General features: G+C 43.1%; 1 protein-coding gene across 1 annotated transcript in view; it reads right to left on the bottom strand.

The window, feature by feature from the left end:
- POLA1 (DNA polymerase alpha 1, catalytic subunit) overlaps nucleotides 1-21,988 on the bottom strand; it is a 539,463-nt gene that overhangs the window by 305,649 nt on the left and 211,826 nt on the right. Inside the window, exons 30-31 of the mRNA XM_077480771.1 lie at nucleotides 17,404-17,536; nucleotides 14,711-14,842 (exon numbers count right to left, since the gene is read on the bottom strand). Coding sequence (XP_077336897.1) covers nucleotides 14,711-14,842; nucleotides 17,404-17,536 — 265 coding nt within the window. The remainder of the gene's footprint in view (nucleotides 1-14,710; nucleotides 14,843-17,403; nucleotides 17,537-21,988) is intronic.

Genomic DNA, 21,988 nt, shown 5'->3' with positions numbered 1-21,988 from the left:
CCGGACAACGTCCAAAGAATGCAGTTGCCTCTTCCGCTGAACGGGGCAGAGAGTAAAAGAGGCAAAATAATGTTCGGATTTAAATAAAAGGCCGACACCACTTTTGCCAAAAATAATGGAACAGGTTCGTAACACGACCCTGTCGTGGTGTAGGATTAAGTATGGTTCCCTGCATGAAAGGGCCAACTCCAAACCCTTCTAGCCGAGGTGATGACCACCAGGAAGGTTAGCTTGCGTGACAGCAAGTCTAACAGAATTTCCTTGATAGGGTCAAATGGTCATTTCTGTAACAGACAGCACAAAGTTCAAGTCTCAAGGACACATAGGTGACCTAATAGGGAAGCAAGCAAGTTAACCCCTGCATAAAGGTTCGGATCAGTGAATAGGAGGCTAAAGGCCTTTGGAAGAATACTGATAGGGCCGAAACTTGACCTCTGATTGTACTCAAAGCCAATTTGATTTTCACAGCTGACTGTAGAAAAGAGAATTCTTCCAATCATGTATTTGAGGATGCCATTTTCTGGCTTCACACCAAGCAATAGCAGTCTTCCAGACCTTATGATAAATTTTTCTAGCATTCACCTGGGTAGACACCAGTGTTCCCATTATTCCACGGTCCTTTAACACCCTGGCTTCAATAGCCATACCGTTAGTGGTTTAGCTAGACGTACTGCCAGTAATTCCAGGACGTTGATAGGCAGGATCTGTTCTGTCCCTTACCATTTCACCTGAGCTGTGAGCCCTTCTGAGGTCACTCCCCAGCCTGAGAGACTGGCATCTGTAGTCAGTACTCGCCAAGTTAATGGGAGAAAGGATTTTACCTTTCACAGGTTCTGCTCCTGCAATCACCAGTTTAGGCTTAAGCGTGCCAGAGGAGATAAGCACATTGGATAATCCAGGGCTTTTCCTCTTCTGGTCCAGGCCAACAATATGTCTTGTTATAAAGGCCTGGAAGGAAACTGGGCATAGGGCACTGTCTCGGAGGATGCCATCCTCCCTAGAAAACTCATACTGAGGCAAATGCAGGGTTGTCTGGTGCCCCTTATCTGATGCACCTGAACCTTCAGAGCACAGATTCTTATGGGTGGCAAGGATATGCTTCCTTGAACCGTATCTAGGATCAGACCTAAATACTTATTAGACTTTGAGCTTGTTTCAAGGCTGACTTTCCAGCACAACATTTCAGCCCAGGAAACCTGCACATGTAAAATACAATGGAAGACATCTGCTAACCTGTCCATGTAGAGGCTTACAGCATGAGTTTTAAACACTCCACAAACAGGTGATCAGTTTTGAAGGGCAGTGGGGCCCTTCACCTAGCCCTATTATGGTCCTGTTCCTAAAGTTTGGCATCATGGCTAAGGCAGGTTGCAACACAAGGCCAGCTAAAGAAAAGAATCTCCAAACATTTATGAATGGAATTCCTAATAAAGCACTGATGGTCCATTTGTTTTGAGATGAGAAAGTCAGATCCACGGCAGGGATAGATCAACAACAACAAAAAAAAGAAAAGGCAATAAAGAGGATATGATCACCATGTATTAATCAGCAAGGACCAACTGAGGATTACTGCATGACTCCTGTGATTAGGAACAGTGGCAGGAAGGTGTTACATCAAGTTGAGTGGCAGGAACAGGAGTATAGAGTGTGTGCAACAGAGCACTAAGTCCTCTAGTGTTCATCCTAAAACCAACAGAGGCTGTGCGACGGCTCCAGAGCCTCAAAGCGTTCCCTGTTTAACACAGTACACAAGGCTGGAAAGCACCACAATGTTAAGCTCGGTGCCCGAAATTCACATTACCGGCAAGCCCCAAAATTATTCAGTCTAGCAGGCTCCTAATACAGTCTCTAAAGCTATTACTGAGAATAAAATAACTCTGATAGCTGCGTAAAGAGACTAATTAAATCAGCATGTAGGGAAATTTTGACTGGAAATTAAAACTAGGGTGAAAATGGATACACTTTTCTCAGAAGAGCAGTATCAACCTAAATATTTTGCTCACGACAGGTTGTGACAGATGTTACAGCTGCCCTTTCACAAATGTTAAGATTCATTATTTTGACAAACTACATTACTCTGTTTCTGACAGAGGTGATTTGTGCACCTGTGGCATAAATCCACACATTAACAATCCGACAAAGCATTTCTGCATTTGGGTCTGACTGGGTTTTGTTGAACCCTTGGTTAATCAGAGAAGCATTTAGCTGGTGGCCTGCAGGCATTAGGTGACAGTAGTTGAGATCGAGACAACAGAATGTCGTCTTCTTGTCATGGAAGCCTAAAAAAAAAAAATAGCTGTAATATGACCACTCTTGTAAAATGTTACAACAGCAACAGTCTGCATGCAGGCACCCACTGTGACTTGTATGGCAATTCTGATTTCTCATAAAAAAGGTATAGAGCGAACTGTCTGCTTTTATGTGGTCAGAAGCTGTTCAAGTTATTCGGTTGAGAGGTTTCCTCAGTTATGAGGATGCGAGAGCCCCCTGCTCTCAATGGGCATACAGTAAATAAGCCTGGTACTGGCTTTACATAAAGCACACTGAACATTAAACTTAACGACCCTTTATAAACCTAAACATGTGCATTATTAAGGAATCTAAAAAAAAAAAAAAGGGCAAATGCTTTACAATGGCTGCTAAAAATATTACCCATGTCAAAAGTGGTAAGAGAGCTGCTGTCAATACTGTATCCTTCATAAATTATGCTTTGACATTTTTACAAAAGATGATATCAAGAAGGAGCCTTTCAGAGAGAAAAAAAAAAACAAAAAACACCTATATCAGATAAACACACTGACTCAAAACAGTTCAAATGCCTCTTTTTATAACTGTTCAGTTTCCACCGTTTACCATGTTGCTAGCACAGCAATGGTGCCACATACTAACACTGTCAAATGAAACTATTGCTTTACCATACTGCATGAGCCAACCTAGAATTCTCTTGTCCATGTCCTAGGCTGACTGAGCTACACTGTACTTTCCAGTAGCATCTTTATTGAAACTAGTAATAGATGCATGGATGAGCTCTGTACATTCCTTGAATTTAATATTGAAAAGAGTTATGGTTTATTAGACTTCTAACGTGATCATTGCAACATGTTGAAGCCAACTGGGCACAGATTGTGCTGGATCAGCTTCCCTGGTCTAGGACACAGTGAGGGGAATGCGCTTTACAGCTGTCTGAATCACTTGAACCAGAAAAAAAGGCCATTGGGAGAAAAAAAAAAATGTAAAACTCCAGCTGTTATAGCGACAATGATTTTGTTTAAATGCCAGGCTGTAATAGTTATGACGGTGGCAGCAAAAGGGATAAGGCGAATTTTAGCTAAATTATAAATAGTTAAAATACATATACAAAAACAGTATTTGCAATGGCATGGTGTTGCAGGCACCTAATGCAAAGCAGCATAACAAGGTATGCAACTTCACTTCTACCCTGCCATTAAAGAAAACCTGTAGACAAATACCAGGGCTGCTAGTGCTGACCTTTATTTGAATGTTCTAGTTGCACAACTGTCCCATTGGTGTCAATACAGAGTGCCTGGCCCATAAAGCATGCTGATCCAAAAAGCCAGAGTAAAGTCAAAACTCCTTATTAATATACGTACGTACGTACGTACGTACGTACGTACGTACTTTAGGTCAGTGCCTCAGAGTATTTTTTATTTTTTTTTGGTAAATTACAAATGTCTTTATTGGAAGATTAAGATACATACGAGTTGTCATAAATGCATCAAAATAAAGTGGCTGAAAGTCCTTTACAACTCATAAACCAATAATAATCACACCATAAATAAGGCGAAGCTTCAGAAAGTCCAAATGTGCAACATAGTGCAAACAAATTAAGGTGAAAGCGATCAAAATAAAGCAGCTGAAAGTCCTTTACAACTCGTATAACAATAATAATCACACTATAAATAAGGCAAAGCTTCAGAAAGTCCAAATGTGCAAAGGTGCAACAAGTGGTATGGATTCCACTTAGTATTAACCACTTGCCGCCCGCCCTATAGCAGATACACAGCGGCAAAGTGGTTTCAAAATCCTGACCGGACGTCATATGACGTGATCAGGATTTTGAGCTGCTGCGCGCCCCCGGGGCGTGCATCGCGGCGATCGTTGTTGCGGGGTGTCAGTCTGACACCCCGCAACTACGATCTCGGTAAAGAGTCTGACGGAGACTCTAACATGTGATCAGCCGTGTCCAATCACGGCTGATCACAGTGTAAATAGGAAAAGCCGGTGATTGGCTTTTCCTCATTCGCATCTGTCAGACGCAAGTAGAGGAGAGCCGATCGGCTGCTCCTCTGACACGGGGGGTCTGTGCTGATCGATCAGCGCAGCCCCCCCGAGGATGCCCACACTGGGCCGCCAGGGACGCCACCAGACCACCAGGGATGCCCAGCACAAGGTAATCCTCCCTAGACCACCAGGGATGCCAGTCAGTGCCCACAATGGATGCCAATCAGTGCCCACAATGGGCATCACTGATTGGCATGCATTATTGTTTGGCACTGATTGGCATCCATTAGTACAGTATAATGTAATACAATGCCGCCTATCAGTGCCCATCTATGCTGCCAATCCGTGCCAGCTATCAGTGCCAATTTGTGCCACCTATCAGTGCCCATCCGTGCCCATCAGTGCCACATAGTGTCCATCAATGCCACCTCATTGCCGCCTTATCAGTGCCCATCAGTGAAGGAGAAAACTTACTTATTTACAAAGTTTTGAAACTGAAACAAAAAAAAAATACATTTTTTTTCCAAATTTTCTGTATTTTTTTTATTTGTTTAGCAAAAAATAAAAACTGTAGAGGTGATCACATACCACCAAAAGAAAGCTCTATATGTGGGAAAAAAATGTCAATTGTCAAAGTGCGACAGCACTGAAAGCTCAAAATTGGTCTGGGCAGGAAGGTGTTTAAGTGCCTGGTATTGAAGTGGTTAAAGTACAAGGTGCAGGATGTGGGGTAGCATCAGTAAGGTGACACAGTGACTATAGGTGAATCTTCGTGAGAAATGCCACCTGCAGGTTTACTAAGTTATTACCTTATAGCTGCAAGGTAAGCAGCATATAGTAAAGCCAGTGGGTCACTCTGGGGCAGAGGGGAAGGAGCCTCTTTCCTTCTCAGTCGTAGATCACCTAAAGGGTCACAGCTTGTTTCCAGGGACAGGTACTCAGCAGAGTGGTTTGCTCCCAGTGTGTCAAGCAGGTAAAATAGAGAAACATAGGAGAGGCTCTCTGGTGTAGTATGTTTAACACTCAATGTAAGTTTATGCAACATCAAGCAAAAAATTGTGTACTCACATTTAAAACTAGCAACAGTGCATTGTATACAAACGAGCAGCGAGCTTGGATGGTAAAAATATCAAAGGACATCATAATGGAAAAAACAATAGTGTAGGGAAGAGAAAAAAGAGCAAACATGAGTTTAAGAGTTCAGGCAGCGAAACTAGTGCAAATCCACTACATCAACATTTAATTCTTAAAGAGGAGTTCCACCAAAAAATAGAACGTCTGCTTTAAGGGAAGGTGACCCCCCTGACATGTCACATTTGGCATGTTTTTTTGGGGGGGTTCCAGCTCCTACTTCCTCCCAGGGCGACGGAAGCAAGTTCCCCCTCTCCCCCCCCTCTCTCAGCAATCATCTGGGACATGTCACAGGTCCCAGATGATTGCCCGGTCAGTCAAAGCGTGCAGAGCGCATGCGCAGTGCATTCCTGGCTGTGAAGGGACAGCCGGGTGCCCACAGTGACACTGCTAGCGCCGCAGAGATGAGGGGGGAGACGAGTAGGGCTTAGTTCCCCCCGCATCGCTGGACCCTGGGACAGGTATGTGCATGATTATTAAAAGTCAGCAGCTGCAGCATTTGTAGCTGCTGACTTTTCATTTTATTTTTTGCCCGTCACCCAATGAATGGCTGCTAAAAGAGTTTGAATTGATCTGACAAGGAACGGGAACATCTGGAACGGAAATGACAAAAACCATCTGCACTATAAATGAGATAAGGTGGTCTGCTATAGAAGATGACCTCCTGGCTGCTTGTTGCCAAATAGGCTTGAGGGGTTTACAACTGAAAAAAATATGGATAAAAAGAGCCTACGTCTGGGTACCCACAAAAGCATTGGGGAGAAACTGCAGGCTAAATGATGTGGAGTTTGGCACGGGTAAATAATGACCTTGCATTTTTGTACATATTCTCCAGCATCTCTTCCCACTAAAGGAGGTGAGATCAGCCTCCTCTTCCCAGTTGGTCATTGGTTTAGCTTTCTGTGCAAGAAAAGCCTCATTAAAGCGGGAGTCCGCCGGGAGTTCCGCCGTTTTTTTTTTTTTTTTTTTTAAAGCCATCAGCTACAAAATACTGCAGCTGCTGACTTTTAAAATAATGACACTTAACCGCCGAGCGCGCCCGCGATGTCGACACCCGAAGCCTATCTCTCGATCGTCTCTCGGGTGCTGTCGCCGCCATCTTGGGTATGGGAATCAGGAAGTGGAGCCTTTCGGCTTCATTTCCCGGTTCCCTACTGCGCATGCGCGAGACGCCCTGCGCAATAAGGATGGTCCCCGCTGTCTCTGGGATCCGTGCGTTTCCCAGCAGGCAGCGGGGGACTTTCGGAAAGGGGCGTAGAGTCTGCGGAAAGGGGCGTACCTTCTGCAGAATCTACGCCGGAAGTGGGTGCAGATACCTGGGGGAGGGTTCCAATGAGCGGAAGGTCCACTTTAGGGTGGACCTCCGCTTTAAGGAAACTATAGATACACAAAATTTACCCTAGTCTCTTGATATATATTTACATATATGTTCAAAATTGAGCGCTATGCAAGCGGGACGTTAATGTACCTCTGCTATGATAGAAATGTCAAATCTGGAGATATCTGAAATGTTCAGAGGAGGGCAAATCATGTTCTGCTTGGAGTTGGGAGAAGGTTTTAAAGTGCATACCATATTTAACCACTACAATACAGGGCACTTTCACCCCCTTCCTTCCCAGCCCAATTTTCAGCTTTCATCGCTCTCGCACTTTCAATGACAATTGCGCGGTCATGCTACGCTGTACCCAAATGAAATTTTTATCATTTTGTTCGCACAAATAGAGCTTTATTTTGGTGTTATTTATTCACGACTCAGTTTTTTATTTTTTGCGATATAAGTGCAAAAAAAGCGGAAGTTTGGAAAACAATATTTTCTTTTTTCTATTTTAAAAGAAATCCAATAAAATCAAATTTTGTCATAAATTTAAGCCAAAATGTATTCTGCTACATGTTTTTGGTAAAAAAAAAAAATCCGTTAAGTGCATAATTGGTTTGTGTGATCACGGACATATGTAAGCAAATGATCATGTACATATGTGTGCAGGTGATCACGTACATATGTGTGCAGATAATCATTGGGACATGTGATTTTAGTGGGACATATTTTTATTATTAGGGACATGTGTTTATTATTTGGGGACATGTATGTTTTGGGGACATATGTGGGGACATTGTGTTTATACTGTGTGGTGTGTTGTGTGTTTACACTAGACTGATGATCAGTGAGTAAAAAGCTGTAAAAAACAGCTCATACTCACTGATCATCAGCCGGCTGAAGCGATCTGCTCTCCTCTCCTCAGCGATGACTTCTGTGTGAGGAGAGGAGGAGCCAATTGCCTAGCAACCGGCTGTTTGTTTACATCACATGACAGCCGTGATTGGACACGGCCGTCATGTGATCAGGAGGGCCAATCACAGAGCCCTTCTGCCGATCTGAGATGCGTTGTGTCCGGGTGACACAAGCACATCGGGATCGCGCCGCTGCGCGGGCAAGCGTGCGATCCCGCTCCTTCTGGAGGACGTTTCTGAACGTCCTATCAGAAGTAGACGGCTCCCACCCAGCCGTATATGTGCATTGGCCGGGTGGGAAGTGGTTAAGAGATCTAAATGAAGTTAAGCCACTGGAGCTCCAACTAATGCAGGCCATACATGGTCGAAGTTCAAACGAATTTTCTTTTCAAAATCAGAAAATTCATTTTTTTTGTGATCCGATGGAGCCACCATTGATTTTCGAAATTCGGCTGACCAAGCCTTCAATTTGACCTCATATTGCTACAGAAAAGAATTTTTGTGGCTGGGAATCTTCTCTCTCCGTAAATTTTCTTTTCTTATCTCCCATCATTGATTAGAAAGTCGTTTGTTTTTCAAAAAATTTTCAACATGTCCGATTTCTCAAATTTGATTTCCACACTAAAATCGGCTGTTGCAAAATTCATACGAAAATCCTTAGATACGATTTTCGAAGGAAAATTCTTTCGAAATTCGAACTGCGTATGGCCAGCATAAAGATAACATCTCTATGCTGGAAGGCTGGGGGAAAATTGGGGTCATCTATGAAAGAATATAGATGTGTAAGTGGGGAGGCCAATATAAATCTACTGTTGTATAGAGACCAAAGATAGAGATTTGTATATCATTTACTATTGAGAGGAGCTATATTTCATCGGTCGTATAGATCTGGACCATATTAGGCCAGGGAGATGGTATGGATATACATGCATTTTGAATGCTAGCCATGGGATGTCCAACATAAGAGCATGCCACTGAGCAGTTTGAGCAAGTCTGGCTGCCAAATTTTAACGCCATAAATCCGGGATTGGGGTGTATACAACAGGGACTTATTAAAGTGCCAAATAAATTTGTTGATGTCTCTCTAGAGAGATTCAATATAAGATTTAGAAACAAATGGGCAGGGTCCTAAAAAAGAAATGTATTTTGGGTAAGATTAGCCATGTTTATTCCCAGAAAAGATATGGTCTGGAAAGACTCCAACGGGGACGTTAAGTACGATTGCACAATTAAAGGGTTATTTAAAAAAGGAGGACATTATTCGCGTAAAGACAACGTTTGAATTCCTCAGGTCCCTTACAACAACCTTTGATATTGATGTTATTAGATATGGCTCTAAACAGGGGTTCTATCACCAGCACAAAAATGAGAGGGGATAAAGAATGTCCGTGTCTAGTACCTCTTTGGAGTGGGAAAAATTGGGAATTATTGCCAGGTAATTTAACGTGGGTTTGGGGGGCTTGATATAGCGCATGAAACCCTTGGAGGAAAGCTCCTGCTATATCAAATTTAGCTAGTACGTAATCTCAGTACAATCAGCTAACCCTGTCGAATGCCTTGTGAAAATCTAGGCTGATGAGAAGAACCTGGTTGTAGTTTAAATTGCCATCTTGGATAATGTTAGTTACCAAGTGTATGTTAAGTTATTTGTCTACCTGGTATAAAACCGGTTTGATCTGGGGAGACCAAGCTGTCTGCCAGCAACCTTCCAAATTTTTCAAATTATTGATAACCGATATAGGGCAGATGTTTTGGATGGAGGGAGTGATCTTTGTGAGATTTTGGCATGGACAGATTAGCTAAAAACAGTTCTGGCAGAAAAATTATGGCCATTCAAGACATGGTTGTAAAGGGTGGCCAGTTTTCAGGTCAGTGCAGATGAGAATTTTTATAGTATGAGGTAGTGTAGCAGTCTGGGCCTGTGGATGACTTGAGGGACTTGATATCTGCAAATTCTGTTGCAGTGCATGGGGCATTTTGTTTTTGCTAGTCAGAGTGGGTAGGGCCAATTCAGCGAAACAGTCCACACAGGCAGGATTAACCATTTCCTGACCACCGCACGAACATTTACATTGACAGAATGGCACGGACAGGCAAATGGGCATAAAGGTACATCCCTTTAAAATTTGCCGGTGGTGGCGCGTGCACCACCCTGCCATGAGTGTGATCACGGGTCCCGTGGACTATGTCCACAGAGATACCCGCGTTCGTCTCACGGAGAGGAAGAATGGGGAAATGCTGATGTAAACAAGCCTTTTCACATTCTAGTGACAGGACACCGATCACCACTCCCTGCGATTGGGAGCAGTGATCAGTGTCGTTTCACAAGTAGCCCACCGCCCCCCCCTACTGATGGTACACATCCCTAGGATACACTTAACCTATGCAGCATCCCCTCCTGGTTAATTGCTTCACTGCCAGTCACATTTACACAGTAATGAATGCATTTTTAATCTCACTGATCGCTGTATAAATGTGAATGGTCCAAAAATAGCACCAACGTGTCCGATCTGTCCGCCATAATGTTGCAGTCACGATAAAAATTGCTGATCGCCGCTATTACTAGTAAATAATTATTAAAAAAAAAAAAAAAAAACTATCCTCTATTTTGTAGATGCTATAACTTTCACGCATACCAAACGCTTATTGCATTTATTTTAACAAAAATATGTAGAAGAAAACTTATCGACCAAACTGAGGGGGAAAAAAAAAGTTAATATATTTTTGGGGAATATTCTAGCAAAAGGTAAATAAATTGTTTTGTTTTGTTTTCAAAATTGCTGCTTTTTTTTGCGCAAAAAACCCCCCAAAAAACAGCAGAGGTGATCAAATACCACCAAAAGAAAGCTCTATTTGTGGGGGGGGGGGGGAAGGACGGCAATTTTGTTTGGGAGCCACGACGCACAAAAGCGCAATTATCAGTTAAAGTGATGCAGTGCTGAATCCCAATAAGTGCTGTGGTCTTTGGCCAGCCAAATGGTCCGAGGCATAAGTGGTTATATTATATTCAGCTCCGAGAATAACTTTTGGTAGTAGGCAACACAAAATGTAATTTGGGTGACAAACCAGGGTACCAGTGGAGTTTCACAATTTATAGTGTGGTTGAGCTTTCTTGCGAACATAGTAGGAGCAGTTACTAAAAAGTAGGTGGTTTGCCTTAGACCAACGTAAAGCTTTTTTAGAGTCTTCAGATAGTTTTAGGTCTAGTGCACTTTTTTAGAATTGATTTGTTCAGGGGTGAGATATTGGTTATAGTGGTTATACATGCAATCAAGTGTCTTTGTAATAAAGCATGGATCCGCCAACTTGGCTCTGTGTTTTTTTGCCACTAAATTAATGAAATGCCCATGCACAGCGCAGAAAATATAGTCCAGGCGGGAGTAGCTATCATGTGGGTTAGCGTAAAAGGCGTACAACCTGGAACCCGTATTATGCGCCTACCAGGTATCTGAGTTGCACTGAGTTTAGGGAACTACCGATTTAGGAAAAGCTTTGGAGGATGGGGTAACTCTGCTTCTAGCCAAGGTTAGATGTGCCGTAAGATTGAAATTGCCCCCACTATCAGATGCAGGGAGAGATATCAATTCAAGGTGGCAAAAAACAAAACAAAAAAAAAAAACAAGCTTGGGCCTAATTAGGGGCATACACAGAAGCTATGGTAGTGGCACAGCCCTGTATGTTGCCCTGGAGTATAATAAATTGGCTGTCAAGATCTTTATACACATGGAGAATGTCAAACATCAATGGGTTACGTATGAAGATGGCTACCCTACGGGACTTGGCCGTATGAGTTATACAATAAAATAGATTGAAGGCTTTATCGAAATATTGAAAATAGAGATAGAGAAATTAGTCTCTTGTAGTAAGAGAATATCGGCCCCCCGACTTTTATAGTTGCGGAATGCCTTTTTGTGTTTTTGGAGAAGGTTAAAACCCTTTACATTACCAGTTTTTTTAAACTACCATTAAGAACTATTAGAATGGGGGATAGGTGATAGTGGAGGAAATAGTGTTAAAGACATGCGCCAGAGCGTCCTCATGAAGCAGCCAAACTCATAGCTACATCTATGCAATAATTGCAAACACCAGATAACCTGAGAGGCACTCTTGAATTGAATAAAGTGTAGTAGAACTATAGTGCGAAGTCTTCCATTACCAGAAAAACATAAGAAATCTAAACAAAAACATAAGAAATCTAAACAAAAACATAAGAAATTTAAACAAAAACAACGTCACACAAAAAACACCCGTTCATTGAGCACATTTTGGTGACCCTTCAGTTGGTGAAGGTATCATCTTTTGACTTGAAAGACTTGTCCACAAGGATTCACTCAAAATTTGACTTTTTGTATATCCCTTTTACTTCTCACTAGAGAGTTTACACTACCTCAATGGCAGGGCGGACTGTTTTGCTCGTTTAACTTTTTGCTGTGTTGCAACCAACTGTTCATCAGGATAGTGTGTATTTTTATTGATTATGTTTATTTGCACTATACTTATATCATTACGGAGGTAGGGTAATACATGTATGGTTTATTTTAATCAATTATCAATTTTAGTTCACATTTAAACTAGGCAGGCTGGTGTTTCACTCATTTATATACATAATTTTCACCAAGTAGTTTTTTGGTAAACAAGGAATTTTTTTTAGCGCCCCCCATGTTGTTTCAAATGTACTAGTGTTACTATCACTTAGTTTGGGGTTAGCAGTTCTTGATTTTCACATATACACATATATAGGGGCGAGATGCACACATTTTTTTCTCACTGTGACTGGAAACCGGCAGCAAACTGATGAGGTCATCACTTAAACTTGTTAGCATGTGCAGTGAATAACGTGCAAGTGAAATAATCTTATGAGTTTGGATGCTGTCCCCTCTGCCTCCCAGTGTGAATGTTACTGTAAGGGACATTATAAGAGTCTAAATACTGAGAAATATTCAGACATTTAAATCTACTCCATGCAAAATGCATTTAATGTTTTTGATAAATACACAACTGGATTAAAAACTGGAATCCAGCTGTAATTTCTTAAACCTGTCTGGAGTTTAGCACCAAGCTATATTTATGTTACACAGACACTCAGTGCATAAAGCACCCTTGTGCCAATGTTTCAGTTGAGGTTGGACTCTGCTGCTGTTGCTCACGCCGCCAATGAACATAACCAGAACTTTGCATTAAGATTTTACATCAGCACAATGTCCAAAAATATTGAAACATACTGTCAACTGTCCAACTAAGTACACCCTTCCTTATATGGTATTTAAAGTAGTTGGAGCATAGTACACTCTTAAACACCTGCCAAGAAACCCTCTTTCAGAGTTTATGAGATAGTTTAAATGTCATACCTCTAGAATCAACAGGAGAGTAAAACAGTCATGAATGAGGATTTTATAGAATACATTCTTAATTTGGTAAAAAATATACACAGATGAATTTTAAAACGGTTGATTTATACATACAGCAGCTCATAAAAGCGAGTACATCCTCACATTTTTGTAAATATTTTATTATATCTTTTCATGTGACAACACTTAAGAAATGACACTTTTCTACAATGTAAAGTAGTGAGTGTACAGCTAGAATAAAAGTGTAAATTAGCTGTCCCCTCAAAAACACACAGCCATTAATGTCTAAACTGCTGGCAACAAAAGTGAGCACACCTAAGTGAAAATGTCCAAATTGGGCCCAAAGTGTCAATATTTTGTGTGGCCACCATTACTTTCTAGCACTGCCTTAACCCTGATGGACATGGAGGTCACCAAAGCTTCACAGCTTGCCACTGGAGTCCTCTTCCATCCCTCCATAATGACATCACGGAGCTGGAGGAGGTTAGTGACCTTGCACTACTCCACCTTCAGTTTGAGGATGCCCCACAGATGCTCAAAATAGGGTTTAGGTCTGGAGACATGCTAGGCCAATCCAATAACTTTACCGTCAGCTTCCTTAGCAAGGTAGTGATCGTCTTGGTGGTGTGTTTGGGGTGGTTATGTTGGAATACTGCCCTGCAACCCAATCTCCGAAGGGAGGGGGGTCATGCTCTGCTTCAGTAGGTCGCAGTACATTTTGGCATTCATAGCTCCCTCAATGAATTGTAGCTCCCCAGTGCTGGCAGCACTCATGCAGCCCGAGACCAGGACACTCCCACCACTATGCTTGACTGTTGGCAAGACACACTTGTCTTTGTACTCCTCACCTGGTTACCACCACACACGCTTGACACCATCTGAACCAAGCAAGTTTACCTTGGCCTCATCAGACCACAGGACATGGTTCCAGTAATACATATCCTTAGTCTGCTTGTCTTCCGCAAACTGTGGGCTTTCTTGTGCATCATCTTTAGAAGAGGCTTCCATCTGGGATGACAGCCATGCAGACCAATTCGATGCGGCATACGGTCTTGAGCACCGACCAGCTGACCCCCCACCCATTCAACCTCTGCAGCACTCATATGTCTATTTCCCAAAGACAACCTCTGGATAGGACACTGAGCACATGCACTGAACTCCTTTGGTCGACCATGGCAAGGCTTGTTCTGAGTGGAACCTGTCCTGTTAACCGCTGCATGGTCTTGGCCACCATGCTGCAGCTCAGTTTCAGGGTCTTGGCAATCTTATAGCCTAGGCCCATCTTTATGTAAAGCAACAATTCTTTGTAGCAGATCCTCAGAGTTCTTTACCATAAAGTGCCCTGTTGAACCTCCAGTGACTGGTATGAGAGCAATAAACACCATATTTAACACACCTTCTCCCCATTCACACCTGAGTAACAATGAGTCACATGACACCGGGGTGGGAACATGGTTAATTGGGCATAATTTTAACAACTTTCACTTGCGGGTGTACTCACTTTTGTTGCCAGCGGTTTAGACATTAATGGCTGCGTGTTGTGTTATTTTGAGGGGACAGCAAATTTACACAGTTATACAAGCTGTACACTCACTACATTGTTGCAAATGTGAGGGGTGTACTCATTTTTGTGAGATACTGTACATACCCTGACTAAAATGGCACTGCTGTGCACAAGAATTCCGATTAGCTAAGAAAAAAAATGTGTAGAATTGTTAAATTACTTTGGATACCAACAAAGAGGCAAACAGATAAATTACCTGACATATCACATATGAGATGGTATCACCAGCCTTAACTTTTCTTCCCCCTTGAGAATTTATCCATAAGGCAACATGTACATGTGGCAAGCTTTTTTTGTCAGGGTAGTCCTGTGGATCTTTTGTTAATGCCTGAAAGATCAAATTGTAAACTATTAACAGAAAACATCTAAATAACACTGTTGCATCACAACTCTGCACAAAACAGAGCCTTCTAGTTAATCAGTGAAAGCAGAAAAAAAAATATAAGAATTGTGCAGCTGACTTACTCTGTGAGGGGCCACAAAAACTAAAATGTTGAAATTCTTCTGAATTTTAGAACTTGTAAAAATAACTTTTAGTTCAAGTAGTGGTGATCAAGGTATCTAATGTTGTACTTCCCTTCAAAGTCCTGCAGGGAACTCTCTCGCTTTGTGGACTTGTATCAAATTCCTTCTCTATCTATGCTACCAACTGGGTCAGCCTGACTTCACTGATAATTCTACCAATAATGGAGACATCAAGAAAACATGAGAATGTTATCTGCATTGGAACTCAAGGTCTTGAGCAACAGACATAAGTCAACTCAAATACTTGTTTCTTATTCTGCATTTTCTTGAAATTCCAATAAAAACTATTGATAAATATTAAAAAAAATAAAAAATTAAACCCTGATCAGAAAACTACTTTTACGACAGAAGAGAAATGAACTCCACTCATCAAGAGTCATTGTGTGGAAAGCAGCACTTCTGATGGTCCAAAAGCGTTAATCAAGATTTTCAAAATTATTTGAAAATCTTTGTTGCTGATCGCTTATTGCTATAAGTTAAGTCATAAGAAATATTCCCCATGCAAGATCAACACGCTGAAGAAGAAAAACAAGCTGGAAGTCCATCATGCAGGGTCCTTGAGGACAGGCAGAAGTCTTGGTGTATAAAACGCCAAAGAGAAGCTGCACTCCTTGCACCCCACTTTGCAATTTGTAATAACGGGCACCCTATAGGAATGCCATAGATAGTACAGTGCTAAATAGACGCCAAGGTGCAGGGTCACCAGCAAAGGAGTACTGACAACTTTGCATCCAGAATTCTTATTGCCACTCCTCTGAGACATTTGTGTTTGTGGCCAGCATGTCAAAAACTTTAAAAAAAGACTGAATTAAAACTACACAAACTCCAGAGCAGAACATATGGATAAAGTCTTGACAAAGGCAAAATTATTATTCTACATATTAGGATTGTCCCAATACCAATACTAGTATTGGTACCGATACCGAGCATTGGTGCAAGTACTTGTACCCACAAAAATGCTCCCGATGCCAGATCTCATACCTGGGAGAGATAAATAAAGCGACCCGGCGCAATCGGAAGTCAGTGGGCGGAGTAACGGAAGTGCCCCTCCGTGTTGACGGTTGTACATCCCGACGCCCATATTGGTACACCCTGCACTCGGCTGCAGTAAGCCAGCAACCATAAAAAAAATAAAAATTTGTAAAATCCAATATACCCAATTCTATACCCACAGTTCATCCAGAGGAAGGCAAAAAAAAAAACAGCAAAGCATGTAAAAATTCCTTCCTGATCCCCCGAGAGGCAATCGGATTTTCCCTTGATCAACTTTAACTATAAATGTTAGTAGCCCATCGTGACGGATCTCGGATACCCCTTATGAGCATCTCCGCCAGACCTGTCTCCTGTCCTCCAAACACACCTGCAGCCTCGCCATAACCAGCCCTTAACCCCTCAATCATGAGACTAGCCACACAGATTAAACATTATGAGTATAAACCGTTTATTAAAAACCAAACATGCACCTTTAAAGAGGAAGTAAACCCTGATGAGTTTACTTCCTCTTTCATTCCCTGCAAAGGTAAAGCATAATGGACTACTATGCATGTCACTTAACTGACACAGGAGCCAGCGATGTCACCGCTGCCCCCTGTAGTCCGGCGCATCCATCTTCTAGGTGGGTCTCTCTGCCCCGCTGCTGTCATTCGGCGAAGCCGCGATGACGTCACTCCAGCGCATGCGTGCGGGAGCCGCCACGCGCGCCATATGGCTGTTGACAGTGCCGCGCTCAGTGCGATGCCTGTCTTTCGGCAAATATCTCCTAAACCGTGTAGGTTTAGGAGATATTTCTTGGACCTACAGGTCCAAGAAATACAACCACTTTAAACAGTTAGGGACACTTCCCTTAGCCTTGTCATAGAGGGGGTAGGGGACAAGGAACAACCAATGGAAACTCAACACTTGTATATTAAAACAACTACAGTTGAAACACATGGAGATAAGCAGGCAGCCCCTTCTTACATATCCCCTGCTGAGAGGTGTCTCCAGACCTTTGTCTATGTGCCCTGACCCAACACAATTAACACAGAAACAAGGGGGGGGGGTGGGGAAGAAGGGATGTAGCATTACATTATCTCAATGCCGTTTTGTCCACAAGTCTTGTAGCCCTACGCTTTGGGAATAACGCCACCTTGTATATGCCTTTATCAGCTAAAAGTATATATTTAGCCCAGCCGGGCCAATACGTTTAGGTAGCCAGGAACGACTGCAGGAGCCCAGCCACAGATATCACATTCACCCGGTTCCGATGAACCGCGACCGCGGACACAAACATCTGGAGATGGCACACATTAAAAAACATTACAGAATGACACATCAAATCTGGAAAAAGATGGGAAAGCCAGTACAGGGAACTCAAAACTTTACCTTATTAATTTCATACTGGCTGACAAGTACATCACCGTTAACCACATTTTCTCCAATCTCCATGAGCTTTTTCTGAATATGTTCAACTATGGTATCACGAGGTTGGTCCGACAGGAGTTGACCGATCACGTAACTGAAAAAAAAAAAAAAAAGAGAGAAGGAATGACAAGCTGAAAGATAACCCCAGAAAGATATGGCAACCATCTCCTTCGAAGTTCGGAGTAACGGATGATGATACGGTCCATTCTCTTACCACATTAGGAAATAACAGTCACTGGGAACATAGCGAGCATCAGAAACCCAAAAATTGTTTAAAAATATCAACTGTAGTTGCGGATATTGTTTTCTTATTTAATAGAGGTGGCTATAATACTCAAACACAGAGTCACAGATTACCCAAAGTATAAAAGATCACAAGTTAGTGCTATACTACCTAATCTTTAAACAAGACAGCCAATTAAGTAGCATTTTCAGAAAGTGGTCAGCCTTATTTAGCACAGGATAATTTGAGTTCATCAGTACACACTTAAAAGTAAAAAAATTAAAATCAGCAAAAATATCTACCTCAGGGTAGCTGAGAAAATCCCCACAATCCCAATGGGTAAACATCATAGAAGACTAGGAAGTAGCTTGAGTGTTGGCCTGTGTGCAATGTGCAGGTGACTGGGGCACAACAAGCTATATGCATTGTGTTTGGATACAAAAACAATCAAAGTTAATCAGAGATGATTTGAAGATGCACTTTTACGCTCTGACCAGTTTCTCAGTCCAGACTGCTGAAAAACATCCCCACAGTATAATGCTGCCACCACGTTTCATGGTGTTCTTTGGGCGATGTGATGGGTTTACGCCAGACATAGCGTTTTCTTTGATGGCCAAAAAGTTCATTTTTAGTCTCATCAGACCAGAGCACCTTCCTCCATACATTTTGGGAGTCTCCCACATGCCTTTTCGCAAACGCAAAACGGGCGATTTTGAGTTTTTCTGAAAGCAATGGCTTTCTTCTGGCAACTCTACCATAAAGCCCAACTCCATGGAGCATAAGGCTTATTGTCGCCCTGTGTACAGATACTCCAGTCTCTGCTGTGGAACTCTGCAGCTCCTCCAGGGTTACCTTAGGTCTCTGCTGCATCTCTGATTAATGCCCTCCTTTCCCGGTCTGTGAGTTTTAGTGAGTGGCCATCTCTTGGCAGGTTTGCTGTTGTGCCATGTTCTTTCCATTTGGTTACGATAGATTTGATGGTGCTCCTAGGGATCAAAGATTGGGATTTTTGTTTTATAACCCAACGCTGACTTGTACCTAACAACATTGTCCCATACTTGTTTGGAGAGTTCCTTGGTCTTCATGGCAGCTTTTGGTTAGTGGTACCTCTTGCTTAGGTGTTGCAGTCTCTGGGGCCATTCCAAAAGGTGTGTATGTAATGACAGATCATGTGACACTTGGATTGCACACAGGTAGACATTTCACTAATTATGTGACTTCTGAAGGTAACTGGTTGTACCAGAGCTTTATGGGCTTCATAACAAATGGGGTGAATACATACGCACATGCCAATTATCAGTTTATTTCTGAAAAATAGTTTTATATATATATTTTTATAATTTTACTTCACCAGCTAATGCTGCATACACCCGATCGGACTATTGATTGCCTGCCGGACTTTGCAGCTAAGGTCCGGACTTTCAAGCGAATGAAATTGGCCACACACGATCACTCCAGAAGTCCGGCAGATTCTAACGTGATGACGTAGAATAAGGAAGTTCATAGTCAGTAGCTGCCCTAGCGTGGGTTTTAGTCCGCCGGACTAGCACACAGACGAACGGATTGTCCTCTAAAAACAGTCTGGGGGACAATTTTGAAGCAAGTCTTATTTCTAAGTCAGACGGACTTTTGGGAAGAAAGTCCGCTGGAGCCCACACACGATCGAATTGTTGATGGTCCGATCGTGTGTATGCGGTATTAGACTATTGTGTTCTGATTCATCACATATAATTTAGTCAAAAAAAAAAACAAAAAAAAAAAAAAAAAAAAAAAAAAAACATTGAACTAGAGGCGAATGCCACTTGAGCAGAGAGCTTCGCTCCAGACCGATACATCGGTGCCCGCAGCACCCCTCACAGCGATCCTGGATGCTCCACAACGCAGCAGGGTCTTCCCCTCCCACCCGGGCATGTCCCTATATATGTTAAGGGAATTGGTTAAGAGGGACGTCAGGCCGCAATTTGAGACAGCAATCGCAGACAAAATTCCAAAGATGGCCGCCACAGCTCCACGATCCCAGCACAGCAGGACACATGGACTACAGGTCAGAGCCACCCCCCAATGACCCAGCACTTAACCCCAGGGTCGGCAGATGGGTTCCCAGCAGGCCATCACTCCATCCCCTGCCTCCACGGAATCTCCAATTGAATGCACCACGGCAGATTACACCCTCTCCCCCCGGGGCCTAACACAGAGGTGCAGACTGGCTTCCCTATCCATGACATCCAGGCCAGGGACCCTGCATATCAAATGGAGGCTCTCTTCCAAAAGTTCTCAAACCCCCTGGACAGAGGCCTAGCACAAACTGTGGCAAAAATCGCTGGTGACATAAAAGCAGAGACTTTCACAACCTAGGCACCAGGAGCGACACGATCAAACACAAAATGGAAGAAACTACAGCTGCAAACGAACCAAAATTCCAAGCATATTCACACAGTGCAGGAAGAGCTGGATTTGGCCATGTTCAGCATCAATGACCGGGAAAAAAGGTCCAGGACCAGCTGCAGTGCAGGACTTGATCAAAAACTTGCTCCCCAATATGTCTCAACACCGTATCGAACTCAACAGAGCCCTGAGGCCCCCCAGGGAAGATGGCACACAGAGACATTATTGCCAAACCCCATCATTACTCCGTAAAAGAGAAAGTGACGAAACGAGCAACGTCTGCTCCCAACGTGATGTGCCAGGGACACCAGGCACAGGTCTTTGCGGACCTCTCACCCTCCACAATTCAGAGAAGAGCGCTGAAACCGTTACTACATGTGCTGACTCAAAGAGGGATAAAATATAGATGGGCCTTCCCGTTAGCGGTCAAGTTCACCGATAAGGGGAGAAACTATGCCTTCTCCACCCTAACGGAAGGGGAAAAACTGCTCCTGCACCTGAAGCTTATATCCCAAGCTGCTTGACACCTCCAATGCTGGTACTGGCTCAAACAAAAAGACCAACACCTACCAGCCCCTCAAACCTCCCTGTGAACCAAAGTGAAAAAGGCCAAGGACAATGGACTCACCTAAATCCGACTCACCCAAGACTAACTTTCTCTCTCCGACCTAGAGTCCGGTCCTAGGGCTCCGTGACTACACTATTTTGGGCCCATCCCAGACCACGTGTTCCTTCACACTTGGATCTTAATTTTTAGGATTTGCTGCTCAATGTTTTTTGATCTTGTTAAGCGAGCTCCCCCTGGAATACACCAGGACTCTTACAGGTCTGTAGCACCAAGAGAAGCCACCTGCCGTCTCATAATGGGGAGTCCCTCTCCCTCCCTTTTAAAAGGCGGGGGTATTAGGACTCTCCAGACGGGGTTGGAGGCTAAGGTACACTCGCCCCAAACCCCCCCCCAAAACCAGTTCTTTTTGGAGAGCTTTTTCCACCCACTAACCCCCCTCCCCCCACTTTCTTCTCCTTAATAATGTGACTAATGCCACTGTTTTGTTCAGACCAAAAACACGCCTTCCAGGAGTTGGGTGCCAAGGCTCCACTCAGACATGGCAGAAACAGTCTCGGTTTCAAGACTAAGGGTGAGTGAGGGTGGGTTGGGCGGCTTTTCACCCCCTCTGTTCCATAGCGGATGGCCCAGACGCTAAAATCAACATAGCTTCCCACAATGTTCAGGGCCTAAACTCCCTGGTCAAGAGGAGGAAGGTACTAGACTACTATAAATCCCTCAAGCTAGATATTCCTATGCTAGAAGAAATGCACTTTTCCTTCATGGTATAGTCCCAAGTTCCTCCACCCACACTTTCCTCACTTCTTTCTAGTCAACACAGAAAACAAAACCAGGGTGGTAGCAATCATATTTTCAAAATCTTGCAACTTTGTGAAAAACTATTGACCCAGAGGGGAGGTTTATTCTGGTGAAAGGCATGTTGGGGGGCCACCTTTACTCCCTAGCGCCATACTACACACCCAATAAAGGAAAAGGCCAAATTTTTCAACACCCTTTTGAGCACCCTTTCTTCGCGACTAGAAGGAATGATCCTTGTCTGTGGGGAGACTCCAATGTCACATTTGACCAGGGCCTATACAAATCCAAAAAACCCCTAAGTCCCAATTGACTCACCCAACAAAATAAAGTCTCAAAATAGCCAAGGTACTAAAACACTTACAGACTGGCAGATACCTGGAGAGAAATAAACCCCTCCAAGAGAGACTTTACCCACTACTCACCCCCTCATAACACGTACACAAGGACTGACCAGATCCTCACACCCTTCTCCCAGTAGTGCTCATTGCCCACATCAGGGACACAGCACTGTCAGACCACTCAATAGAAGTCATATCTATCCTTTCTGGGGCCTTGGGTGGGAAAAGGACAAT

The sequence above is a fragment of the Lithobates pipiens genome, unplaced genomic scaffold (assembly GCF_037356315.1).
Source record: "Lithobates pipiens isolate NorthernLeopardFrog02 unplaced genomic scaffold, aLitPip1_a1.2 Scaffold_16, whole genome shotgun sequence".
NCBI lineage: Eukaryota > Metazoa > Chordata > Amphibia > Anura > Ranidae > Lithobates > Lithobates pipiens.
The sequence above is the reverse complement of the archived record's forward strand: the minus strand, read 5'-3'. Positions and strand labels throughout refer to the sequence as shown.